Here is a 27,069-nt window from a genome sequence, read left to right as displayed (position 1 = left end):
TTAATACACACACAGTACCTCACTCCATCAACGAGTCCAGTCCTCCACTGCAGCATCATTCTGCCTGGATGTGACACCAGCTAAGAGAAGGGAGAGGTTCCCTGCTCACCGGACAGTCTGACAGGGGGTTACTGCCCACAGGAGCATGGGACTCAATACAGGATTCAGGGGAACAGCAGCTTAGGCTGGCACAAAACTTCACATGAGATGCTTAGGAAAGAGGAAAGGGTCAGGTGGTGGGTGGTTTAACTCCAGCTGGAAATTAAGCACCAAAGAGCTGCTCACTCAATGCCCCTCTTTCCCCACCCTCGCTGAAACCAGGACAAGGAGAAAAAAACATTGGTAAGTACAGGGGAAAAAGGGAGCTGGTCACTTGGAACAAATTACTGGTCAGGACAATTGTCTGGCCATGCCCTGCACTGATCACTGCAGTCTGTCCTGTCCTTAAATCCCACTTCTAACTCCTGGGCAGGAGGCTTTGTGTGTCTGTATTTGGAGACCTGTGTTCCCACAGCCAGAGAGAGGACCATGAGTCGTAGGGGTGCACCTGTCTCTCCAGGCCCTAATCCTTTTCCACTTACAGCTTGCATATGTCAAACATTCCTGCTGGATGAATGCTTTTCGTGAATGATGGCATTAATATAAAATTCACATGTAAACACAAAAACAACTTATTTTCTAAGAAAAGCTCTAAGATAAAGTTTACACTATTTGCTGACTCTGTCAAGTTTACTTTAAATCCTTTTTAAGGGCAGTTAAGCACAGCACCTAAAAATACATAAAACCTCCAAATTTCATATGCTAAAGAAAACATCACTACTTCTCTAAAGAATAACTGTATCTCCTAGGAGTGCATTAACCTTACACAAAAACAAGGATTTATGCTATTGGAATGGCCCAAATTGAAAAGAAACAATGCCAAAACTTTAATTTGGAACAGGATATTCACCTGCATCTCAAAAATCAGCATTTCTGATTTATGGTTCCAGTTCAAGCCAACCTAACAAATATGTTTCTGCTTGTTTTCAATTTACTGAAAAACCAAAAGTTCAGAGGTTTTTTTTGTGGAAGTGGCAAATCTCAGTCACAGTATGCTCAACATCTTGTATTTCACTAAAATGTAAGAATGGTAAAATTTACTTTGGTATAGTTTTATTTTTATTGATTTTATTTACTTAATTTATATGCTTATTTTTATTTTTGGCATAAGTTTATGGTAAAGCCGTAAAATTATGTTTACTTCTGCAATGGCAGATAGGAAGATAAAAGAGCAGACCTCTCTCTTTACAAGAACATTTATTTTTACCTGCAGTTACACTAGTATTTGCAGGCAGCCATGCATTTCATGTACAGTAGGATCCAGACAAAGAAAAAAGTAGTTAATAATAATATACTCAGTGTCTCTATCACACTGAAGGCTGAAACTGGATTAATTTTAGATAAAAACAGCATTTGCCCATGCAAAAGGAATGAAGTAAGTGACATAATCTAAGTAGCTGTACCACATGCTCAGTTATCTCCTCTTTAACAAAAAGCCAGCAATTTCCTTTGTGCAGAGCAAAGGAGTGAGGATAAAGAGAAAGCACTCTCTCTTGAGCTAATTCAATACTTTTACAAGGTATCTTTTCTCTCTGACATTCTCATAAACCTGCTCTCTTTCTCTACAACATAAAAATACATGTCCTGCATGATCTTTTCCTTCCACTCACTTCTACTCATGCATCAATTCTAATTTAATAAAGGAGATGCTTCAAACACACTGTGCAGGTAAAACAGCCTCTTTCAAAAATACTGGAGGATCTCTGTTGCTTTTCCTCTCTCATTTCATGTATTCTCACTTTGAATCTAGTGGAACTGGGCTGACCTATTCATTTTATTTATGCTGTCTTCAGTACAAGGACAGAAAAAAAAGCAAAATGTAGCTGGTGCCAGCTTTGAGGAGCAGAAGGGCACGTGCAGTCAAGGTAACGATATGTAACTTACACATTGTGTCTGTCTGTCTCATAAAACTCTCCTACAAATGCATCCATGGCCTGTACTGCATTCACTGGTAATTCTAGCTTGAAACTACTGTTTTCACCATTACAAACCACATCTGTTTTCACACATATCAACATTTTACATATGACACAAGTAAAGTATCTTATAATCTAAACTAAAAAATTTAATCACTTTAAGACTGAGAAACTACCCTCCCCACTCTCACAACTGAGCTGACTCTAAAGGGCAAAACCAAAAAATGGAATTGCTTGTGATCAGAAACACCATATAAGACATTTTTACTCCAAATGCCACTTACTCTATCAGCATAGTGAGATCAGCAATACCTGCCACAGATTACAATTGCAAACTCTATACAAACAAAAAACTAAGTGTGAATAAAGGGGTTAGATCCACATTTTGAAACCAATTCTAAAGACGCAGCCTCACACAGCCTCATTTGTACCTTAAAATCATTTAGTATTTTTTATGCAAGTTGAAGTATGAAGATGCTAGCAACACAATCAATTTCACAACAAATAATTGAGAGAACTCTGGTTCTTTAATGTAAATATTGAAAGTTCTCTTCATTAACATGAAAAAACTTGGAGGAATACTATATCCAATAACAAAAAGGTAATTCATAATAAAATAATTAAGAACTAAGTAAGGAAATTGTTAAGCTGAAATAAGTAGCTGTTTTCTTTCTGCACTACATGCAATTTCATATTAATCTACCAAATCCTATATAAGAAATGTGCAATTTATAGAGAACAAAACTGTACAGTGTAAAAACAAAGAAAAACGCTAAGGTTTCACAGACTACAAGGCCAAAATGGGCTTCTGTATGCACCCAGGGTGGCAGAGATCACCCCCAGCTAAACCTGGATTTCCAGGCTAGGTCACATCCTCTATGACCCTCTAGCAGAATTTTGCTTTGCTTTCCTACAAAATAGTTCACTGAATTTCATCTAAGCATAACCAAACCTTGCCCCAAGTGTATTGTTTTGTGGGAACATGCTCTATTAGAACACAATTCAAACTAGATCTTGCTCAGCACTATTAATTGTATGCCCTATGTGACATGATTTTGCAAGTATGACATAGAAACAGATATGGAACTGCGGTGAAATGCAAAACACGACAGTAATGTGTTCCTTGTTATATTACTGAGTCACCTGATCAGAGCAAAAAGCAATCTTGTAATACACTAGAGAAAAATAAAGTAGTGTATAGGAATTTGCTCCTAATGAGTCCAGTTTGCTTGTATCTGCAGGTGTCTTGCATATATCCCTGTGCTTTGTGAGCTTATTAAACTGCCTCATGCAGCCCAGAGACGGGGGGCAGGAGTGGGGATCTTAAACCCTGAGCACTGCTGCTGAACTGCACAGCTCCAGAATTAGAAAGGTTTTCCTATCTCTACGTACCCTACAAGCACATAACAACGTTTTCCCTACTCTCATCTTCTTTTCAGTAATCAATCCTAAGACACATTCAGAGCTAGCCTACCTTCTCAGCCTTCCCTTGGGAGGTTAAATAAGCCAAGCTCTTACAGTCATCTGCTGTGACTACTTTGATAAAGAAGAGCTGTGAATACATATGAAGTCTCCCTACAGTTTTATTTTCACAAATATGCCAATTCTGTAGACACCCTGAAGGATTTCTAAAAGAAAGTAATAGCAATAGTAAAAGAAAGTAATAGCAAATCTCCTACCTCTAAACCCAGTGGGTCAGACAATTGGGTGGGAATTGCCAGCTTCAAACATTACACCGAACACTACATCTTCTCTATATTCTAAAAATTTGCTTAAATATTGAAAATTACAATACACATTTCAAATATTTTTCATGTTTTAAAGACATAAATATCAATTTTATCAGAGCCCCATGTCCAGGAATCCAGGACAAAATATTATTTCAATAATTCCATTCAAATAAAACTCATGGATGATTTAAAGTACTATTTTACAACACCACTGTAAAAGAACTTTGCTTCTGTTTAACACATCAGTTATTTAGGAGCTTCTCCAAAGTTGTCTAGTTCTTTTAATTCCTTGCTCTATTTCTCCCTTTAGGCTGCATCCATAGAATTGTAGCATAGTTTTGAGTTGGAAGGAACCTTTAAAGCTCACCTAGTCCAAACCCCTCCAGTGAGAGAGACATATTAAATTACATCAGGCTGCTCAGAGCCCTGACCAGAATGATCTTAGATGTTCCCAGGGATGGGATATCAACCACCTCTCTGGGCAAACTGTCAGCCTCACTGTAAAAAATTTCTTCCTTATGTTGAGTCTGAATCTATTCTCTTTTAGTTTAAAAACTTTACCCTTTTCCTTATCATTACAGGCACTAAAACAATGCTGTTCCCTTCTTTATAATCCCCCTTTAAGTACTGAAAGGCCACAATAAGGTTTAAAAAAACCCCATGACAACAAAACCCATATTCCTAATAAAGCATAGTTTCCAATAATAATCTTTTGCTCCTCAGGAAGCCCAAAGTAATAAAGTATAAAGTACTATTTTCCATTAGAGGAAATTTCTACTTCTGTCCTACTCTCAGATGGCTGGTTATCATTTCCAAAAAGACCTGAGTTTTTATAATATATTATGGGTATTTCAGAGAGCTCAGTGAAATGCCATAGTGTTACCCTGCTTTCACAAATCAAGAGCAAGTACTTTGTGCAAGTTTGTCATCAAATGATCTTACATTAAAGAAAACATGGAAGCATTTACTTAATTGTATGGAAAAAATAACTAGAACTTAAAATAATCTGAAGTGTTCCTGACAGTAACTTCAGAATAGAGGCAACGACAACAAAAAAACCTCCCAAAAAAACCAAACCAAAACAAAAAACCCCAAACAAACAAAACAAAACAAAACAAAACAAGATAAAGCTTTCTACGACAATAATACCCTGTCACAAAACCCTATAATTATCACTGATTAAAGTTTTTCATGTAGGAAAGATGCTGGCAGTCACTGATTTTGTATTTTACTTATTTTCGACAATAGTGGGAGTGAGTTTCAGCAACTGTATTACCACATGGCCAATTCCTAACATGCTGCCTAAACTTCCCCCAACTGGAAAATCAGTAGAAAGTCCAGTAAAGTTTTTTGTGATCCAGAAATAATTCACCTGTGCTCAGTAGTAATCAGTTACTTAGATTTGCATTACGTTGATGTGACACTCCAAGATTTTCCTCAACTATTGGTTCAAATGACCTGCAGCGAACCATCATACAAAAATTTATAAATGTGCCTATGCTTTCCAGTAGCAGGAGGAAAAAATGTGTTGACAATTGCCTCCAACCTTGAATTGATCATAATTCAGATGACCAGAACATGAGAAAACTCAAGAAATTACTAAAATGAAAATAAGTATTTCCCCCCTCAAATATACGTTCATCAACAAATTAATAATGTGCCCCACTCCTCCCATCCAATTAGTAAAAAACCATGGAATAGTTCTAATTTAATTTACACTGGGCTACATGTTGAACTTGCTAAATAAAAAGTGTAGCTTTGGAGGAAAAATCTCATCCAATATGAAAGTTATCACCAATTTAGTTTGCATTTAATTTTCTTTTTCCTCCCCTAGGATCCTCCATCTTCCCCTTAGATATCCCATATCTTCCCTGTTCTGTTCTTTTGAGAGCTACTGATCACCAACATCACAAATTAAATACTATTTTGTAACGAGACAAATAAAAAGATATGGAAAAAAATCTTGAAAAGTTTTGAGTGCTTATTTTAAATGCTACCACAGATGTGTATAATAAAACAGTAGCCTAGAATAACAACAATATATTGCAGTAAAGTGTCATTTGTTTGGTCTTCACTTGAGTGAATAAAAAGCAGTGAGGAACCAGAGCTCAGAGTTTACAAGAATTCTAAATAAATGCAATCATACAAAAGACAGACATGAGGTATACAGTACATAGCTATTATTCATGAAAGCCAGTATTAAAGATGAACCGCTATAATTATGTTGCCAATTGGTCTGAGTAACATCTTCATTTAGAATGTGTTTAAGACAGAATTTTAGTATTGTAGTTGATAATATTAGTGTGTAAAATGAGTTTTTACTTAAAAGCAAAATCTTTCTCAATCCCAACCAGTGCAAAAAAACATTTCAGGCTGGATATTAGGAAAGATTTCTTCACTGAAAGAGTGGTTAAGCATTGGAACAGGCTTCCCAGGGCAGTGGTGGAGTCACCATCCCTGGAAGTGTTCAAAAAACTGAGCAGATGTGGCACTTCCTGATACGGTTTAGTGGGCATGGTGGTAGTCAGTCAAAGACTTGATGATTTGGGGATCTTTCCCAACCTTAACAACTTTATGATTCAAGCAATGAAATTTAAGCAATGTATGGGGTTCAGCTGATTGTTTTAATATCAGCAAAATCAGCAATATAAGTAGATTTTTTTATCCACAGAAAGCCTGAAGCATCTTTCACTGACAGCAAGATTGAGACAGTTGTCTCCCAAGCTAAATCAGTGTGACACATGAGGGAGCAGGTCCTTTCCCCACAACAGGCTCTGGCCAAATAAACCCAATGTACCTTTTTTAACTAGGAAAGAAGGGAAGGAACAGCAGAGTAGAAAGAAGCTTTCACAAGGCAAGAAATTTGGTGTATGTATTTCAAGTACTGGTATAGATGCTCAGGAGAACTTACAGGAACAAAACAACTGTCACCAGGTAATGATTTTAATCTGATGATTTAGCAATTCTAGTCTCATGTATACTTGAGCACTCTATTCAGAGATGACTGAGCAATTTTAATACAGCCAACAGCACTGGAGGAGAAAGCTTTATAGCAATCTCTTATTCTTTACTAAGGAAAGAAATACCTTAGTAAAACGGGTTCGTTCAAATCCTATTAAGTATGCAGAGATTGCTGCAGGAGAGGCTGAGACACTTAGCCTAAAGCACTTTAAACTTCCAAATTTCTTGTATATATTTTGCCCTGACATGACAAGACAACTCTGTGAGGTGACAGGTCCTATTTTCTGCATTAAAAAAGCCAAGGCAGTTACCACACATTTGACTGGTAAAAGCAGCTATATAAAAATGGTATATGATGTGTAAGGCAGGGCTGAGGGGAGCCCATTCATCACTACTAAAACATTTAAAAGATCTCATTAGTGCAGAATTATCCAACTTCTACAAATTCCTTTAAATCTGCTAAGCATCCATTAGAGGAATATGATCCTGTTCACCTTCCAGCACTACAGTGTAGGTAACTTTTACATTTTCAGCAGTTAATGAGCTAGGCATCAATTCTGCTGATAATAAAGCCTAGCAATTGTCAAAAGGATGCCAGTACCTTTGCAGAATGAGAAGCAAAGGCATATTAGAAAGTCAAAGATCAAACAATTAAAACAAAAAGCCAGGAGAACTGCTGGAGGAAAGCAAAGAAAACAAAAGTCACTCAAATGTGTAAAGCCCTGCAAGTTGGCCTCCAAGAGATTTAAGACAACTCTGAAATACATTTTCAAAACTAAGCAGTACACTTTTCCTGGAACAGTTCAACAGAACAGAATTTAGAAGCATTTCAGAACATGAGCACCCAAATATTGAAGCCCCAGAATGAGCACTTTAAAATGCAAATCCTAAAAGGAATGAAGCATTATGAAGAAAGACAAAGAAAAATGACCAAGAGAATACTGATATTAGGCAATGTATGCAAGCAGAGTAAGTAACACAACACAAAACAAACACAGGTGCTAACATAGATAAAAAGGTGGAAATAGGAACTTTATACACTGACCACTTAAATACACACACTTATTAGGGTTCTATATTGCAAGCTCTCCCCACATAAGTGTCGTCAGATTTGGAAAATAAATGTAAATATTAAAGTTATGGATGATGTTACAAACACAAGAACAAATAAATCCTTGCCAAAAAAAAAAGGAAGTTGTTGCTAGGAAGGAAACAAAGGGCACACTATTATTTTAAACAAAAACGCGAAGGGAATCGATCTAGTAATACTGAGAAATCAAAAAGTTTAAAGCTTTTGAAGTTAAACCATATCTGTTTTAATTATAAAAATAGAGTTGATCTTGATATGGTGGAAAACCTTGCCATAAAGACAACCTACTGTAGACACAGAGATGGAGGGGCAGGTCAGAATGTAGTCCAACACTTCACTTAAATCTGTTAAACCTTGTTAAAACCGCAAGATCAAAAAATGAATCACCTTATCAGCCTCAGCTGGAAAGTGGCTTCCATGGAATGGGAAGCCATTACAGGAGGGAGAGAAGTAAACAGGGTTTTCATACTAGAATCCTGAATTTAAGCAAGTAACTGAAAATTGAAGCAATAGGTATATTATGCATTGCATTGCATTTATGGCATTAATTTTGAAAGGTCTCAAGCAAGTTGTATCTATTTTATCTAAACATACAAATCAATTTAATAACAACTCAGTTGCCTTGAAAAAGAAGTTTTTCCACTAAATTTTCTAACTACAACATTATTAACTTGCATGTGAGCTTTACAATAAGTTCAGACCTAGTCCAAGAACTACTGGGAAATTTTAACTACAGAGCTTGTTGTAGGTCAAGAAGAGGAATGTATGCCATTCATTTGTGGAATATATCTATCATGGAATGAAATAAGGAGAATACAGCCCAAGAAAAACATTTTCAGAGTTGTTTCTATCATAGCCTGATAGTATTGAAAATTTGAAAATTTCAGGTGAGATATGGATGTCAGAATATAGTGAATTCTGAATTTGTTGTATTCTGAATATAGGAAATAGTATTAAAACAATAACAGAGGAATACTTTAGAAAACAGAACTTCAGCTAGCTTCACTCCAGCATCTGAAATCAAATGTGAAAACAGAGCTAGGAAGAACTTCAGGAAATATTAATTCACCCAGGATGTCTCACTAGCAAATTAAGGAAAGAAAAGATAACTGCCTACAAACTCCCTGAAAGTAATCTCTCAGAGATGGCCAGAACATCAATAGGAACAATTTGGAGACAGATAATTTCTGATAGGAATGTGGTGATGGCTTAACATACATACCTCAAAATTGAAGCAAACTAATTTTACTTTTTTCCCCCTCTCCAATCCTTTAACAAAGAAATCTTCCATATTATTAAAACAGTGCATGCTGCCATCAGTACAGCCTAGGCAATTAAAAATAACAGGTTTTTAAAGCACACAATCCGTGCCCAATGGTCACTGGCACCTTGGCAACAGATACTGTGGCCATGAACCTAATGACACAGTAACACTGACATGGGCACTAAGAGGCTTTTCAACACCAGAGATCAGCAGCTAAGACACTGAGTTACAATTAATTTGTGTTGAAAGGAGAAAAACAGAACCTTGTGTAGGCATGATCTTGTAAGATAACGAAGACACTGAACTTCTGAGGCACAGACCACTGGCACAGGCCAGCTGGGTTTCTGATCATCTTTGTTCTGGCTGCGCTTCAGGAAATAGGATATTGCAAAATTGTTTTAAACAAACAGGAACAAAACTATAGGATGCTCCTAACATTTGTCACTTGTTTTCACATCAGTCAACTGGAAATTGGGGGACTAAAGAAAAAAATGGTATTTTGAAAGTTTAATGATGATATTAACTAAAGCAAGCACTTACTCATGAAACATAGTATACATCCATTTCCTACATACAGTTCCACACTTTGGACTGCACTTGTTTCATTCAAACTGATGTTAATAATCACTACAGTAACAGTCTCACAAAACTCACAAAATGAGCAGTACTTCCCTTTATATGCAGAGGTATTTTAAATGTGTGAAACTTCATTTCTGTGTGATGTCACAATATACACGACTTTGCTAAAAACAAAGTAAGCCCAGTAGTAAAAATACTGCAAATTAGAGTTACAACACTTCTATAAAATGGAATTCATACTTCACATCATCTATTACTCACATGGAAGTATGTGACACTCATTTTCATTTTCCAATACTCCATGGTAAGAGTTTTAAAATATTCTTACATTATTGGTTTATTGTTTTGTTGTTTTGGTTTTTTATTTTAACTCCATAATGAAGAGTATTAATTTGCTATAGTTCTTTTGGTAAACATAGGACCCCATTTGAACTCCAGACTTTTCAGGAAAAATTACAGTTTTTTGAATTGGCTGAGTGTGTTCAACATAAGAACCCTCAGACCCAAAGCAAAAAAACCTCTTACTCTACCAGACCAGTTTTCATAGGGAAATACACAGACTTTTGTCTTCTAAACAGTGTCACAATGACGGGCAATTAAAAAGCACTGACTGCATCTAAACCGGTAATTTTTCCAAAACTTTATTTTACCTGTGTTCTCATTTTAAATGTAATAGCTGAAAAGTAATCCTGATTTTGACTTTTTAAGACAGAAAGGGTGTAGTCCCAAATATTACCATTTTATGCTCCCAACAGCTTCCTCACTCTTATTCAGTGCTTCTTACAAAGGTCTAGTTTACAGAGGTTAAATGTTCAGGAATCTCAGGAAATTAAGAAGATTGGTAGAAACTGTAATGAATTTTTGCCATTGTTAAATTCTAGCTGAAGAGTTTTGGTTAATGTTCAATAAATCGCTATGGAAAATGCTTTTAAGCAAGAGCAAAATACTGACATCTACTGGTGACTGCAATTACAGATTGGTTTCACATTAAAAAAATGTTTTAAGTACACTGTAGAAGCAAATAAACGAACAAATCACTTGTAAGCATTAATATCAGTTACTTAATCCATTTTGAAGTGAGACATATATGCTAGTTTAATGAAGTAACACAAATCTAGCAGTTGGCTTCCATGTCCCATTTTAAAACAGTAGAAAATAATTAATGAAACCTTATGGACTAAACATCTATTGCTTGGGCCTGTAACAACAGAGGAGTGAACCTGATAATTCAGTCCTTTGTTTCGATACAGCAGTTGTCCTTTAAAACACAAGGATTTAACTGGTTTTGCCCAAAACTAATAATTTCATAGGTATTCTTTGCAATGAAAAATGCTAACTTCAAATGTTGATATGCAGGATTGCAGAGATTATCTGCCCCATCTCCCTAATCAGCATTATTGGGTCATACCTCACTGTGGCATTGTGAGTTGACCAAAACAATCAAGGCATACCAAGTACCTGCTGACTATGACTGTTGATTCTTTTCCTGTACGATGGCTTTCCCCTTTCCCCAAATTTCAGATACGAGATTTTTGGTGGGATTTCCATCACTGATTCTCTTAAGTCACCATGACTGCTGTTGAAGAGGTAACTTCTAATACTGGAAAAGCATCACCATTTCAGCATTCCCTTAAAGGCATCTCTTTAATTAGGCAATAAAGTTTTTTAGAAGCCACATCAGTTTCAGGTACAACCCTGATTACAAGAAGATTTTACCTCTCTCCCACAAAACATATGCCTGCCTCACTGAAAACATTTGTACTTCCACTAACTGAACTTTTCATTACTCATATTCTGCGACATCAATTACAGAACTCAGCTAAAATCCTTGGGTTTAACAACTGACACCATAATCCTCTCTGCACACATTGTATCTGAACACTTGTCTCAATTCCGAAGAGGACTCTGAAAGAGCAGAACTCTGCAGAACAAAGGCTGTTCACATGACTGATTTCATTAAAGGATTAAAAATTACATTTAGAATGGATTTAATTACAACAGGTTTGATAAGCTTGGATAAATGAAGCCTAAAACATCCAGCAGTCTGATTTAGGCACTACAAGACTAATGTACTTAAGACAATTTACATTAGACTTCTTTTTCCTTTACAACAAAGAACATGGAAATGAGAAATAGGTCAAATAACCTCACAGCAAGCTATTTCACATCAGGGGATGTGTGCCACTCTTAAATTTTTCTTAATTTTATAAAAGACAAAGAAAATAAAGTATTGTTTATGCACACTTAACTTTCAATATAAGTTTCTTAAAAACATCTTCTCTCTAGGCTTAAGCTTTACAAGTCAAATTTCACATTAGAATGTTAAGTACAGCATGCAGCTCTCAGGTCAGCATGACCCACCAGCAGGTCAAGGGCAGAGTGCTCAGGCTGCAGAGGGGTGGCAGAGCAACAAGGAATAGTTAGGGAAGGTGCTGCATCACTGAGGGACAGGGGCGAGGGAGGTGTGGAGGACTGCTGCATCCAGAAGTGGGGAATCCTGCCTTAGGATTTTAATGTCCGCACACATTTCTGCTCTACTGCCATGATGTCAAACTTGTGCAATGAAATTCTGACATTACAGCAATGAAATCTACATTACAGCAAATTCATTTGCTCTATTAAAATACTCACCTAAAATTATTCTAATAATTAAATTGTTATGTTTTTCACTTCATAAAGACTACATCATTTTTTTCTTTTTTTTTCCATAAACACACTACAGGCATATTGGAAAATTGCCTTCTTCCAGGTCTTTCTTATCATTTTTGCATCAAATGTCATCCAAACAATAACAGCTGTTACACAAAAAAGTTGATAGTTGAAATTAGAAGTACTGATAAATCACAGCATACAATCAGTAAATAACCAGTGAAATAATTTTCTTATAAGCACACAGAAAACAACAAAAGAAATAGAATGGATTTGATAAAAAGGAAACAAACCTCAGTATTTTTAGTAAAATGCAATAACAGCATATATAACAAGGTGCACTTTATATTATCTCAACATACCTTTCCAAGATCTACAGCCTGTTTCAAAATATCTCTTTTTAGATCTTCTGCTCTCTTGGAATGAAAAGAATTACTTTGACTCTGGATGACAAATACAATTCCTTTTAATTCTGTAAACAAGCAAATAAGAAGATTTAAAGATAAAAGAAGTTATTTTCTGATTTGCTCCAAAGCTAGTGAGAACCCAGGTGTGTGTGGGAATCTATTACCCAGTAAGCTATTCCTTTAATTATACAAACATTTCATGAAATAGTAAAAAGGCATTATTTAACACACACACACAAATCCAAACCAGCCCTTTTAAAGATTCGTTTATAAAGAGCATGGCATGACTGGAAGATGTGCAGCAGTTAACAGTAGTCACACTCATGAGGTTGCTTTTCCTCCAATACACCAGCATTCCTTATCATCACAGTTAAAAGGTGTTAGTCAGAGACCAGCATCTCCCCTCACTAGGAAATGCATGAACATGAAACAGAAAAGATGCTTCCCAAACAAAGAGTTTAAAACCCTACCCAGAAACGAACATCAGATGGAGAAACACACTCATGAGAACACTAAGTTGATACTCTTATCTAATATGACAGCATCAGTATCTCACAAGTCTTCACAGTGTTTTAAGGCATCATAAGTAAGAACTTCAAACAGGAGAGAAGACTGCAAGAAATTTAAAAGACAATAATGAAGTAGCTTTGCAAATGTTTATGGATTATAAAAGTGCCTGTTATAAAGTACAATAGATCATGACACAGGTGGCCAAATTTTCTTGACAACAGTAGATAGAATAATCCCTCAATACTTAGAAATCTTAGAAAAACAGGAAGATATGATCCCATTCAGAAGCAGAGCACAGCAGACAACAGAGGATGAGAAAGGGCAGAGGACAGATGCCTTTTGCAAAATTCTTAACAAGTTTGATCTATGCTGTATAACCCACTCAAGACCATTAACTAAGTATCAATCATTGTGTAAGATGAGGAGTAACACATGATACTGCAGCTTCTGTTTGTTTGGCCACAAAAGGGTGAACTTTACAGATACTATGTAGAAAGTGTACCAGGAAACTCAGAATACAACAACTTAAGACAGCACTACAAGGAAAGAAATTAATGTCCATGAGATCAGTACAGAATGTTGAAAATTGCGGAGAAGGAACAAAGTTCAGACCAAATAAATTATATGCTAACTTGGCAAATAGAATAAAATGAGTGAAGAACAGTGGAACAAAGATGGAAGAAAACTGCCCAAAGGAAAGAAGTAATGACAAGGAAAAAGACTAAAACTGAGCCCATGAAGAAGGATCACAAGGAGAACATTGTGAACAGAAAGAGCATTAACCACAAATATCTGCACTAAGATTATGGAGAGATTGCTATGTCCAGGACCTGAGGATCGACTACATTGCTTTGTTCCTCTGAACAGTTATTTGTTAATTTAGACCTATGACAGCTCAAAGCTGCAGTAAGCTGCTTTTCTACTTTTCCCTCAATATTACTTTCTCTCAATTTATTAGCATATTCATCAAGACATTGTCAAATTCTGGGAGGTTTCTGGTGATATATTGTGGAGATTGAGTAAGCATTGGTTAAGGTATCAGTATTCATTTCACATTTTTCCTACACAGCATAGGAATTAACACTGTTCATGCTCTGAACCACCAAACAAACTGCTTAAAAATCCTGTGCATAATAAAAACATCTGAATAGCAACTAATTGCTACCTAGCAAGATCTTTGCTGGATTTCCTGTGCAAAAATTAAAATCGGTGCAAAAACTGAAACTACACTTTGTTGATGCTAATGAGAGTCAAAGGGCTAAATCTACATGCACAACACCAAAAACATCCACAGAGATAAAAAACAAACATTACCTTGTTTTTATATAATTGCTGTTTTAGTACCAGTATATTTACAGATATGGAAACACTTAGTTTCACTTATGGTACACTTAATGACACCTGTGACATTCCACAACAGAATACTTTCTAGGAATAAGATAACATCTACTTTGACGATTAAATCAAATGGAAATAGTTTCCTTTGCTACAGGGAGTTTAAAGTAGTTAATAAAAAGACATATTCAGTGTATGAAAATGTCAACAGAAAATAGTTATAATATTAAACACCTAAATTGTTTCTCAAGCTGAGAAACACTTAACAAAGCAAGAGAAAGAACAATCTTTTGAAAGATTAATATCCAAAAGTGCTACTGATGTGTATATAACAGTTCAAAAGAGAAAAATGAAGTATCAGGGGAACTAAGAACCATCAGGAACTATACTCTGTTTCAAACTCTTACATCTTACCTACAGGAATGGGTTAAAAGACCTAAAAAAAAACCAAACCCAAACCAAAATAACGTTATTAGGCAGAGGCAAAAAATTACGTATTTTCATACATCAGACCAGCAGTTCATCCAGTCCAGGATATTTTCTTTAACCATAGTAACAGGAAAGAGTACTCAGAGACACCACAAAATGTTCACTTTCTCCAGTGCTCCTCAAACTCTAACAGCACTGACAAATGTTATATTAGGAAATGCCAGAAGACAGGCATAATTAAGCAGGGTCCTTTTAGAACAAGCAGAGCCAAGTCCTGAGGGTTTAGCAGAGTGAGAAGTCCAAGGTTATAGTGCAGAGAATGTAAGTCAGGTCTGTTAACTTTTTGCCAGAAGGGCATCAGACTCGTCTTCAGAAAAGGCAGAACCCTGCAGAATTTTTATTCTCATTATTTATCACGTGTCCAGCAGCAAAAAATTGTTTTACCACTATTTTACCTATTAATGTTTGACATGCTTCTTACATACTTGCTTCTAGATATTACAGAGTTATTATAACTTGTTACAATCAATTTATAATAACCCTAGTTATTACAAGTACAATTAGAGCCTAGCAGAATGGTAAAATTCAGTTTCATCTCAAATTGTTACAAGAACAGCTACTAGGTATCATCAAATTTTATTTTAAACTACAGTGCGCTACAAAAAGCAATTCATCCGTTTCACAGTGCAAGTGTGCATGTTCACAAAAAACTGAACTTCAAGAACTTCAAGTACAATCAAAGATTTAGAATTTTCTGTTTGATGAAACTATATGAACCAAGAAAAGAAAAAGTATTTGTGAAACAGCACTATACTCTACTTACCTCTGCCTATTTTACTGATTGTTCTACTTTTTTCAGTCTTCTAGAAGAAAGAAAGAAAAAAACCCAAGTAAGAATACACACAAAACCTCCAATAGTTCTACAGAAAAACACTGGGAGTCAAAGCACTCATCAGATTATAAATGTATACATAGAGGTTTTAACTCAAAAACTAATATGAAAAATAAAGTAAAATTAAAAAAACCCCAAAACATCAAGAACTGCAACAGATATTACATGCTATTATTCAGAAAATACAGTAAGAGTAAGAAAAAAAAATAGAAAATGCTTTGCCATGACTCAATTTATACCACAGCTTTTTAAATTATTACTAACAATATCTTTTTTTTTTATAATGCATCTCCCAAGCACTAAGTTTGGAATATGGAGCTCTACAATAAAAACACACCTGTTCGGTGTGAAAAACCCCCCAGCACACTCTTATTCACTTAATCTACTCTCAAACTTCTATCAAAACACAATTCTTCAAGGACTCAAATGCAATTTGTATCAAGACAAATATCAAAAGGTTGTTGCACATAATGTGACTCCACCGGCATTTACTCAGGCATCACAAACATTTGTGATGGAATTTTAACAGAGTGCTGAGGAAGAGACAACAGTGACACTGCACTTGCATCATTAACCAGGAAACAAGACACACACATAAAAATATCTTAGGAGCATATTCGATTGCTTCTAAGTAACAGAGATGGAGTGGAAAGGTGTGGCTTAAGAGAGAGAGGACTGGAGAAAGAGCTCTGCACTGCCTAGAAAACTGTACAAAGGAAAACAGAGCCTTCATTTGTTGCACAATTTATCCCAGGTGACAGCACCCCAGTGCTTTGCTTTGTCCACATGAAAAATCAAACTCATCTTTACTAATTGCATAAGAACGTCGTAGGATTTATCTCAGTTCAAGTGTTTCAGGACTTTCAGACAGAAATGCCATACAAGGCACTCCTCGGTAAGAAGCTCATACATAGTTTTCCTACCCTTGAGCCAATTTCTATTTATAAATACCTAGCCCCCTCCCTTTTTTTAAAATATCAGATCTATGTAATCCTTTTAGCTCTACTTGCATCAGATGATCTTTCCTCTGACTTTTACACTGAAATGAATAAGCTCCAACTTCCTTGGTAGCCCTCTGTTAAACCTTTTCAAAAATTACTGCAATTGCATCCATTCTTATGACCCTTTTTCTGCTGCCTGGGTCAGTAAAGTTTAAAAGATTTCTTATAAACACTAATTTTTTTTGATATCTATACACAACACTGTCATTATAGCACAGTAAGTTAACATTCTAAGCTAACCTATTATCAGAGAAAACATAGGAAGATTTATTTCCTGTGCAAACAAAAATCTATGTGTTTTGTGGTACACAGTGTGAAGAACAAGCCATATTTACAATTATTTTTATAAAAACACAAAACAATTATTGCTGGTTATATTCCTGTTAATGTTTTTTTAAAAAGTGGGGGGGAAAAGATATTTTGGCCTGAAGAGTTCTAGGAAGCACCTCTGACTTCATCTGAGGGAAGGTTTTGAAACTAAAATAGTAGGAGTGCCTTCATAAATTATATCCTGTCTAAGAAGGATAACAGCTGGATTGAGACAGTAACAGAATTTATCAAACAGCAACCTACTAGTAATGCCAACAGAATGCCATTACCGAGCCTCCCAGATACACTGCGCAGATCAGCAGTTTGCAATAGGGATATTTTTCATTTAGAAAAATTACTGTAGGTACAGCAATCACCATCAAAACCAAAAATTACTTAGAAATACGTACTTCTGACTATACTTCTATTGTATTTGATGTCAGATCACTAGATCTAAATAGCAGCTATAGATTCTAACTCTTGATTCATTCCAGTACTTTTATTTTCCTCCCTTAAATTTCTTTTATACATACACAAATATCTGTTACAAATACATACACATATAAAAATGGTAGTCAGAAGTCTGTCAAAGGACATGCATGCATACACACCTAACACTCATTATGCTATTTAAAGCTAGGGCTAGCTCTGACCATTAGTTCTCCTAATCTATTAATTTGAAATTTCATACCTAAGCTTTGCTTGAGCCGTGACTTGAATGGTAATATGTAATAATGCTAATTTGGCAGAGAGGCAGCCATTTCCCTCTCAATGTATTACATACTTAGCAGAACCAAGAAGAAAGTAAAACCTGTCTTTAAAATAATAAAAGTTATATATTCAAAAACTTTTCTCAACAGCAATAGCACTAAGAACTTATATGACACAGAACAGAAAGACATCATATGACATTTAGTACTACTGGAGTCAATGGTCAAAATAATCAATGCTACAGATATTAGGCTTTCTGCTCTGGTCTATTCTAGCTTATTTTATAATGTCTGTAAAATGTTCCTGCTCTAGCAATTAAAATTTATTACCTGCAGTACTGGTAGTTCAGTCTCATCTTCTGCACCTTCAGGAACTACACTTACAGCAAAAGCTGAAAGAAAAACCAGACTTTTTTCACATTACAGGAGCTCACTTTCACAACTGACAAAGTTCTACAGCAAAAAAACCCCCAACCCCCCCATCATTTAGGTAGATTTTTCACATTAAATGACACTGTATTTGTGATAATCTTTGTGAACATGAGAGTGTGTTCTTATAGAATTTATACATTTGCTGCCTGACAATTCCTATACCATCACTGAAAAAAAATACTCTTTGATATGAAGCCAATTTTTCTTGGCTTCAAGGCAAATAAATCCTTAAAAAAAAAATCTGTTCAGTCCAGTAGCTCACTTGATAGCAGCCTAATGTGCTACCAAATGGGAGACCTGCAGTCCACTGTTTTTAGGTTGAAGTTTGGATTACCAAAGCTTCTCTTGGAACCACAGAAACTGACAGTGGCTGACAGAAATTTCTATCAAAGTGAAGATGACTATCACAGGCTTCGAATGCCATCTTCGAACAACAGTCAAACTTGTAAATATAAGAGACCCAAATAAATGTTCACAAAAAGAACAGAGCTAATCTGCACAGAAATAGTATTATCTTAAACTATTTATAGTGACACCACCTTTTGCATACACTTCTGGTTTGTATTAGAAAAATAATTGTAAAATGGGTTCTGGTGTTGCTTTTTTTGTTATTGATGTAGTCACTTAATCAATTCGTCTCAGCCTGCTCATTTGTAAAAGTAGTTCCATTTCACATTAGAAAGCCTTGCTAAGATTCTTCTTAAGAAATCTTTTTCTTAAAAGTACTAAAGAGATGCAAATGAAAGTAAATTGTTACAATTTGGAAGGAATTCAAGATAGTATTCATCATGGTCAAATTGATGGTCTTCTTAAAAACTGGGGCAGAAAACAGATTCAAGTGGATTGTCTCACTACATATTTAAATTACTTATTGCTTGAAATTGACTTCAAAGTGAGTTTTTAGCCATTATCATTCCTCTGACACACTAGAAACCTACAACATAGGAGAGCAAGACAAGATTGTCCTAGGTCTAGGGAGCCCCATCTCTGAATACCTACATCCCTGTTCTCTTCCAGCTGGAGATCAAATTTCATCAAGTGTCCATGAGCAGGGGTTGGTGTCTCAGGTCCTGATTAACCTGAATCTCAAATCACACCACTAGATCCAGACATCATTCTAACATAGCAGACTGACTCATGGTGCCCATAAATCAGAATCACAGAATATTCTGAGTTGGAAGGGACCCACAACTAACTCTTAAGTGAATGGCCAGTACAGGGATTGTATCTGTGTTATGAGCACCAGGCTCTAACCAACTGAGCTAATCTCAAGGTCATTTTCCTCATTTTCTCCCAAAATAACAGTATTTACAGATTCAGACAAGGAATAGCTTCCCCCACACAAACCAGATCCACACTTTCTTCTTGACACGATCCTAATTACAAGATCAACACAAAACATCCTTATTCCAGGAAATGTATTAATTATGTAGCATTAACCTGAAGAAGTATCACCTCATAAATTCACAAGCCTAATTTTTAAGTTTTTAATATGCACCTGAAGAATGACACATGGAACCTAAGACAACTGTGATTGACAAGAGATGCTGCCTCTGTCACCACAGTGCATTCAATAACCCATGCCACACTGCTCCTAAGCTTTATACAATATTAATACACATGATCCTTGAAATAAATCAAACAATAATCAGATCACCTTTTTCACACTACATCTTTGAGAGCACAGACAAAGCTCTTCAGGGAATTAATTAAACAACCTACTCATCCTGGTATTACAGAACCACAGATTTGTTGAGGAGGGAAAGGATCCCTAATGGTCATTTAGTTCAACCCCCCAGAGTTGGGTCCTCAGGACCTTGTCTAGTCAGGTTTTGATTATCTTTTAGAACAGACTCCATAAACTGTCTGAGCAACCTCTTCCAGTGTTCAATCATTCTTAGATTTAAAAAAAACCAAACAATAAAATAAACAAACAAACAAACCCCAAAGAAAGAAGTAATTATGTTCAAACAGAATTTCCTGTATTTCAGATTGTGTAAACTGCCTCATGTCCTGTTAAGAACCAGAGTCTGGCTCTGTCTTCTTTACTGCACCCCATCAGGTATTTACACTTTGGAGGTCCTCCCTGAACCTTCTTTTCTCCGGGCTAAACAGCCCCAGCTCCTTCAGCCTCTTCTTGTCTGTCAGATGTTCCAATCTATTAATAATCTTCGTGGTCCTTTGCTGGACTCATTCCAGTATGTCCATGTCTCGCTTGTACTGGAGAGGCCAAACTTGGACACAGCACCCCAGGTGTGTCTCACTAGTGCTGAGCAGACAGGAGGGGTCACCTCCCTTGCCCTGCTGCCAACACTCTTCCCACTGCAGCTCAGGGGCTGCTGGCCATCTTTGCCACAATGGCACACTGCTGGTTCATGATCAGTTTGCTGCATGCCAGGACTCTCCAGTCCTCTGCAAATCTGTTTCCCAGACAATGTGCCCCCCGTGTGCAATTTTGCATGAGGTGCCTCCTAGTCAGGGGCTGGACTTTGTATTTCCCTTCACTGAACTCTGTTTCCCAAGTTTCCTGTCTGCCCACTTCTCCAGCCTGTTGAGGTCCCTCTGAATGGCAGCACAACCAGATGGTGCATCAACTCCTCCTGCACATTTCGTATCCTCTGCAAATTTGCTGAGGGTGCACATCCCATTGTCCAGGTCATTAATGAAAGGTTAAACACTACTGGAGCCATCATGCCATTCATCAGAGCCCACGAGCCCACCAAGTCAGATGGTTCATTAGAACACAGTGACTTCTCCCAATCACCCTCTTGTCCTTCGTATGTTTGTCTTGTCCTTCCTGTTTGGTAGTGATACCAAGGATTATTTGCTCTACCACCTTCCCAGGGACTGAGGTAGCACCAGCCAACTTATATTTGCCCTCCTTGAAGACCAGGGTGATATTCTTCTAGCCTTGAGGAATCTCCCCCAGTCACCACCACCTTTCAAAGATTATAAAGATTTGCATTGACATCATCAAACTCCACCAGCACTTGCGTGTGCTTGCCATCAGGTCTTGTGGACTTCTGTATGTCCATTTTGTTTAAATGTTCCCTAAACCAGTCCTCCTCCAGTAAGATTAACTCTTCTTTGCTCCAGACCTTCCCATGAGTTTCAGGGGCCTGGGACTGCTGAAGGTGAGTCTTAATAATACCAATCAAGGCAAAGAAGGTTCCGAGTTCCTTGACCTCTTTCATGTCCTTTTTTCTATCCCTGTCCCCCATTCATAAGAAGGCCTATTATTACTTTCCCTAGTCTCCCTTTTGCTGATACACCTGCAGAAGCTCTCCTTCTTACCTTTCACAAGTTGAATCCCTCACCAGATTCAACTCCAGGTGGGCCCTGGCTTTCCTAATGGCATACCTGCACTCTCAGACAGCATCTCCACGTTACTCTTGGGATGACCTGACTGTATTTCCATCTTTTGTGTGCTTCCTTTTCATGTTTGAGTTTTGCCAGGAGCTCCTGTTTGTGCATGTGGGCCTCCTGCCATCTTTGCCTGCCCTCCTGCATGTGGGGATGGATCACTATTGTAGGAGATGAACCTTGAAAATCAACCAGCTCTGACCCTGTCACACAGTGCAATTTCAACATTCACACATTTAATTTATTCAGCAAACCAATACATGCAATGAATGCTAAAGTCTCTCGCTATATCATTATTCTTATTCCCTGCGATTTCAGAAAGGCAGCCTCCCCTTCTCTTCCAACATTTAAACACATTAGAATGACTTGGTATCTTTTATGTTAAATATATCAGGAAGACTTTTTCCAGCTAATACATTTTAATAAGACAAGAACTGTTCAGACTATTTGTAAACTACTAAAGAACCATTCACAAAACAGACTAACAGACCCCTGAAGACACCACCAAAAAAGCCTCAAGAGTCTTCACCCAACAGTAATGAAGCTTTTCACGCACACAGACTGTATGGATTTATCTTAGCAACACTCTTCTACCTGATTAGCAAATCTGTTATGCACATCTAATTTGATAAAGCAGTCTTCAGAAATCAACTGTGACCAAGACTGTGCTGTTCTGGCTAAGCAACCTGATCTCTCAGCATGGAAATAAATATGCTCTTCTAAGGATTTACTGGGAAAAGGGCAGCAGGAGAAGAACATGCTGGCCTGCAACATATCAACAAAGGGACTGCAGGGTAGGTAGAAAATACAGTGCCTTGGTACAAGTGGACATCTCCAAGATTAATTCATTCACCTGCAGTTCACTTCCAAGGGGTTTCTGAAAAAGATGTTCCAGGGAGTAGACCACTGACAGAAATATTCTAACCCCAGATGCAGCTCATGGCCAGGTCACTTGTACAACACAGGCAGAAACCATAAATTCTCTGTGTGAAGGACATCTTTTTGTTGTGTGCAAGGCATACATGCACAAAGAAGGATGACCTATGTCCAGGAGCTATCAGATGCTACTATCCTAAACCAGAAACTATTCATGCTCGAACATCATTATTAATTCAGACAACTGCAACAGATTTCTTTCAGTATAACTCCCTAAAACACATTTCAATCTCTGGAGCTAGAGGTACCTTTGAAAAATCCAGAATTTCCTCTAGTCCTTTTGTGTTTTCTAATACAATGTAAGCATACCTCAGTAGGACCACTGACTTGCCATAGAGCACAGAGAAAATATATTGCAAGGAGAAACTTACTAGCTGGTAAAAGTTCAAGCCCTGTAGGTACCAGTAACCAAAAGACCAGGGTGATTAACTGTACAGTTTCTCATAAACAAAGCTACCCAAAGCATTAAAAAAACCAGCAAGGCACCATCTTAAATGCAACCTGTAATTTTGTATTTGTCATTTCATTATTTAATGCATTATGTACTCTGAAGATTTTTAACACACGTTGTGCATTAACATCATGTCATCTGGCACAGCAGACAGAAGCAGACTACCCTCCTTTTGCTAAATGGCCAAGAACTGAGGATAAGAAAAGGAAAGAAATTTTAGAAAGACTTTAAAGTTCTGTATTATCATCAATCTTATCTTTATGTTTTTTGAGAGCAGAACTAAAATCCACTGGAAAAGCTAGACAACGTTTTTGGATCCTTTTAAAAACCTGGACATGAAATATGAGAATTCCTATTCAATTAAATTCCTCCAATTCCTATTATTTTTGTCAAGTATTCCATTATTTCCATTAAAATTTTGGTAAGTAAATAGACTTGATTATAACGCTAGAAAATAAAACCCAGTAATTATTTTCATTGTTCAGCAACCGAACTGCAGGAATATGTGCAGGATAGAAAAAATGGATGTAAACACTGCAGCATTAAAATACAGTAAACTGGATAAATATATACAATTATATAATATCACATTTTATATGTAAACGTAATCCTTTCCTCAGTAATAACCTTTCAAGCATAAACACCTTCCAAACGTTTACAATTATATGTCCTTGAAGTGCAAATGATGTTAAAAACTGAGGACTTAACTCTTTGCTTTCACAGACTAATTCACCTGAGACAGAAAAGCAACACTTCTGTTACACTCCTCTTTTAGAGTCTGATTCAAGGTTGACTGACCCCAGAGTCGTTCCAACTACCTCACTGAGCTGTGGGTCAGTTTAAATGAGCTACAAAAAAGTAACAATTCTATGACTTAATATATGGCAAAACTATGACTAACAATAACCACTTCAAATAATGACAGCTAGTGATTATGTTGTACACCGTAGAGAAAACATTTAAAATAGAATTTCTTTGTACTTCTAATAATAATTTAATGAAAGGCCTATTTTTGTTTTGGTTGGGTTTCTTACCCCTTCCAAGTTTTCAAAGAACATAAGATTCTATGGATTGACATGATTCCAGAGAAAATTTGCATTGATGCTGTCAGTCAAAGAGATGGCATCTTCCATGATGAGACAGCCTGTGAGCACTATAAATTAGTTTCATGTATTTATATGCAAGCTTTTATAATATTTCTTCATTGTTGCCACCCTATCAGCATCAAAGACTCTGGTTTAGCCAGATAAGAATGAATTACAGATTCATCAACACAAAATAGGGAGAGAGCAGGGGAAGGAGGAAGAGGAGAGGGTGATGCAAGCAAATTTACAGCATCTGAAGCTTTTCATAAAATAAAAGCAACTACTTATATTTCTTTACACAAATGGCACATATGGGACGAAGGCAGCTGAAATCACCACTTTGAATCAGTGAAATGTCTAAATGAGTGCTGTGAACACCAGTATCTTTATAAGAGGCAAGCAAAGAAAAACAGTAGAAGAAAAAGCATCATCATGATCCCTTCTGATTGCCTAGAAGTTACACCATACAAAATCATCTGAACACATTTTCGCATTCTGTAAGCTGCCACCTGCAAGCTGGAATTTATGAAATTACTTAACTACTGACAGACAAGCTGTTTGCTTCTCTGGAAAGCAAACCAAATTATTTCTGTTTTCCAAGAACAAAGCTGATTGTTTTGCAAACTCCCTATCCAGACCATCTCAAAAGCATGGGTTATTTGGGAAAGGATGGCTTCTGTAACATAAAAAGGTATTAAAAAACCAAAAGAGAACCATGATACTGCAGGAAGCTTCTGGTGAATAAATTCCATACAAGCATGAATTGAGACCTACTAAACAAGAATACAAGTGTTTCCACTTCTGCTTTCTACCTGCATGTATGTATGTATGTATGTATATACAATAAACACATATAGGGGAAAAAACTGAAGCTGCTATTCTCTGACTGTGATTACAATCTGTTTGAGGTTACAAGTGCTATAGTACCTTACTGGAGCAAAACTACTCATCCCAGAAAGAATGAAATGCAGCTTTAGGAAGAGCTGTAGAGATCAGGACTGCTCCAAAAACCAAGCTGTGTCAGTGAAAGGAAAAGTGTTTAGCAGAAGAAAAACCAAAATATCACCGTTTTACTTTGCAGAAAACGTGATTTATTAGTACCAGTTTTCCCCTGCATGATTTTGATGCACAAGCCATAGCAGTGAAAGAGAATCAAATCCAAAGGCTCACAACAAACTGACAAGCCTATGCTGACAAAGACAGAAATATTCAGGAATAGAAATAATGAGAAACAGAACAGATGTAAACATTTACTTCTGTCTCTTACACTCGCGCCAACAGCTCCCAACTCCAGGAGCCTGTAGCAACCCAACCGCTGACATACTACTAATCTTTCTCCTTTAATCTTCTCCCACCTGACTAAACACATGGAAAACATCTCTAAAACACAGTAGCATATGTCTTTCCTCTCGGCTGGCATTTCAGCCGGGCGGTTCTCCCTTTCCCCCCGCCCTGAGCAGAACACCCCGTCAGTGCGGCGCTCCCCAAACACGAGCACGAGTGCTCCGCGCTGGGTCCGGCGGGCTGTTCCACGAAGCTGTTCCCGATCCCAGGGCCGGTTTCCCCGGGGCAGGCTGTCCCTGCCCTCACCCCCTGGCCCCGCACACGGCCCCGGGGGCGGGAGGCGCTCCCGACACTGCCCCCGCAGCCGGCGCCGCGCAGGGACCCCGCGCCGCCCGGCCGCGCTCCAGCCCGGATCGCCAACAAACTTCGGGAACAGGGGCACCTCGGCTCCCCCGCCCGCTTCCCCGCGCGGGGCGGGATAGAGCGGGCAGGAAGCGGCGGCGGCTCCGGCGCCGCTCCGAGCTCTCCGGCTCTCCGTGCCCTCCTCCCTGTCATCACCTCCTCGGAGGGGCCGAGCGTCCCGGGTCTCCTCCCTTCACCTCGCCATGGCGTCCCGGCCCGGCCCCCGCCACTCACCCCGGGCGCGGAGCGGCGGGAGAAGGAAGACGAGGTGGGTGCAGGCAGCGAAGAGGAGCCAGCGGCTGCAGCCGAGCTCCCGAGACATCTTGGCGGGGGCCGCTGAGCCGCACGGCGCGGGGAGGAAGCGAGGGGCACGGTGCGCCCGGCTGCCCGCCTCTGCCGCAGGAGCACGGGCGAGCGGCCTCCGGCTGGTGGCGGTGCCGCCGTCGCCGCCTGCCCGCCCTCCTCCTCCTCCTCCCTTCCCCTTCCCTCCTCCCCGGCAGGACCGGCCGCCAGCGCCGGCGGGAGGGGGAGGCGCTCGGCGGCCGCCGCGCCCTCTGGCGGCGGCAGCGGGAGAGGCAGCGCCCTGCGGCCCCGCGCTGCCGCGGCTCCCCGCTCCCGGGGCGCTCATCACGGGACGCCCGCCGCTCCCGGGGACAGGCAGTGAGCATCCTGCCCGATGCAATCCCAGTAAGCACAGCTCTCCTAAGCCATTAACGCTCCTGAGCTGTCCATTGGCACGGGCTGCCCAGGGAGGTGGTGGAGTCACCGACCTTGGAGATGCTTAAGGAAAGACTGGATGTGGCACTCAGTGCCCTGGTGTGGCTGACATGGTAGTGTTCAGTCATGGGTTCGACTCAATGATCTCAGAGGTCTTTTGCAACCTAATTGGTTCAATTATTCTGTGAAATGTTACCCAGCAGGGTAACAGGAACATCATCCACCAGAGCAAGGGACCTAATTCATCTCTAAAACAACTCTCACAAACCCAGGAGAGCACGCGGCACCCTCAGTCTGCCTTTCCTAACTACCTGTGTGACCAGGAGTGGGGACATGGGGTGCAGCACGGAGTACAGGCATGTGACCTGAAGCACAGCCTTGACACTGGAGACTCCACGGCTAAAGAAATGCAGACCTGGAGCTGCACAAAATTGGTTTTAGGGGTAACACAGAGGACAAAGTAGATTCCACATGCATATATGTCACAATACAGACAGTAAATTTGAATGTAACAGAGC

General features: G+C 38.4%; 1 protein-coding gene across 1 annotated transcript in view; it reads right to left on the bottom strand.

Moving 5' to 3' along the window:
- The window catches only part of B3GLCT (beta 3-glucosyltransferase), a 49,730-nt gene extending 23,444 nt beyond the window's left edge, over window positions 1-26,286 (bottom strand). The window contains exons 1-4 of the mRNA XM_039566103.1: window positions 26,069-26,286; window positions 18,212-18,273; window positions 15,793-15,832; window positions 12,651-12,760 (exon numbers count right to left, since the gene is read on the bottom strand). Coding sequence (XP_039422037.1) covers window positions 12,651-12,760; window positions 15,793-15,832; window positions 18,212-18,273; window positions 26,069-26,156 — 300 coding nt within the window. The 5' untranslated portion in view covers window positions 26,157-26,286. The remainder of the gene's footprint in view (window positions 1-12,650; window positions 12,761-15,792; window positions 15,833-18,211; window positions 18,274-26,068) is intronic.
- Between the last annotated feature and the right edge of the window lie 783 nt (window positions 26,287-27,069).

This window comes from Corvus cornix, chromosome 1 (genome assembly GCF_000738735.6).
Source record: "Corvus cornix cornix isolate S_Up_H32 chromosome 1, ASM73873v5, whole genome shotgun sequence".
NCBI classification, from domain to species: domain Eukaryota; kingdom Metazoa; phylum Chordata; class Aves; order Passeriformes; family Corvidae; genus Corvus; species Corvus cornix.
Note: the sequence above shows the minus strand (reverse complement) of the source record. Positions and strands in the feature narration are given on the sequence as shown.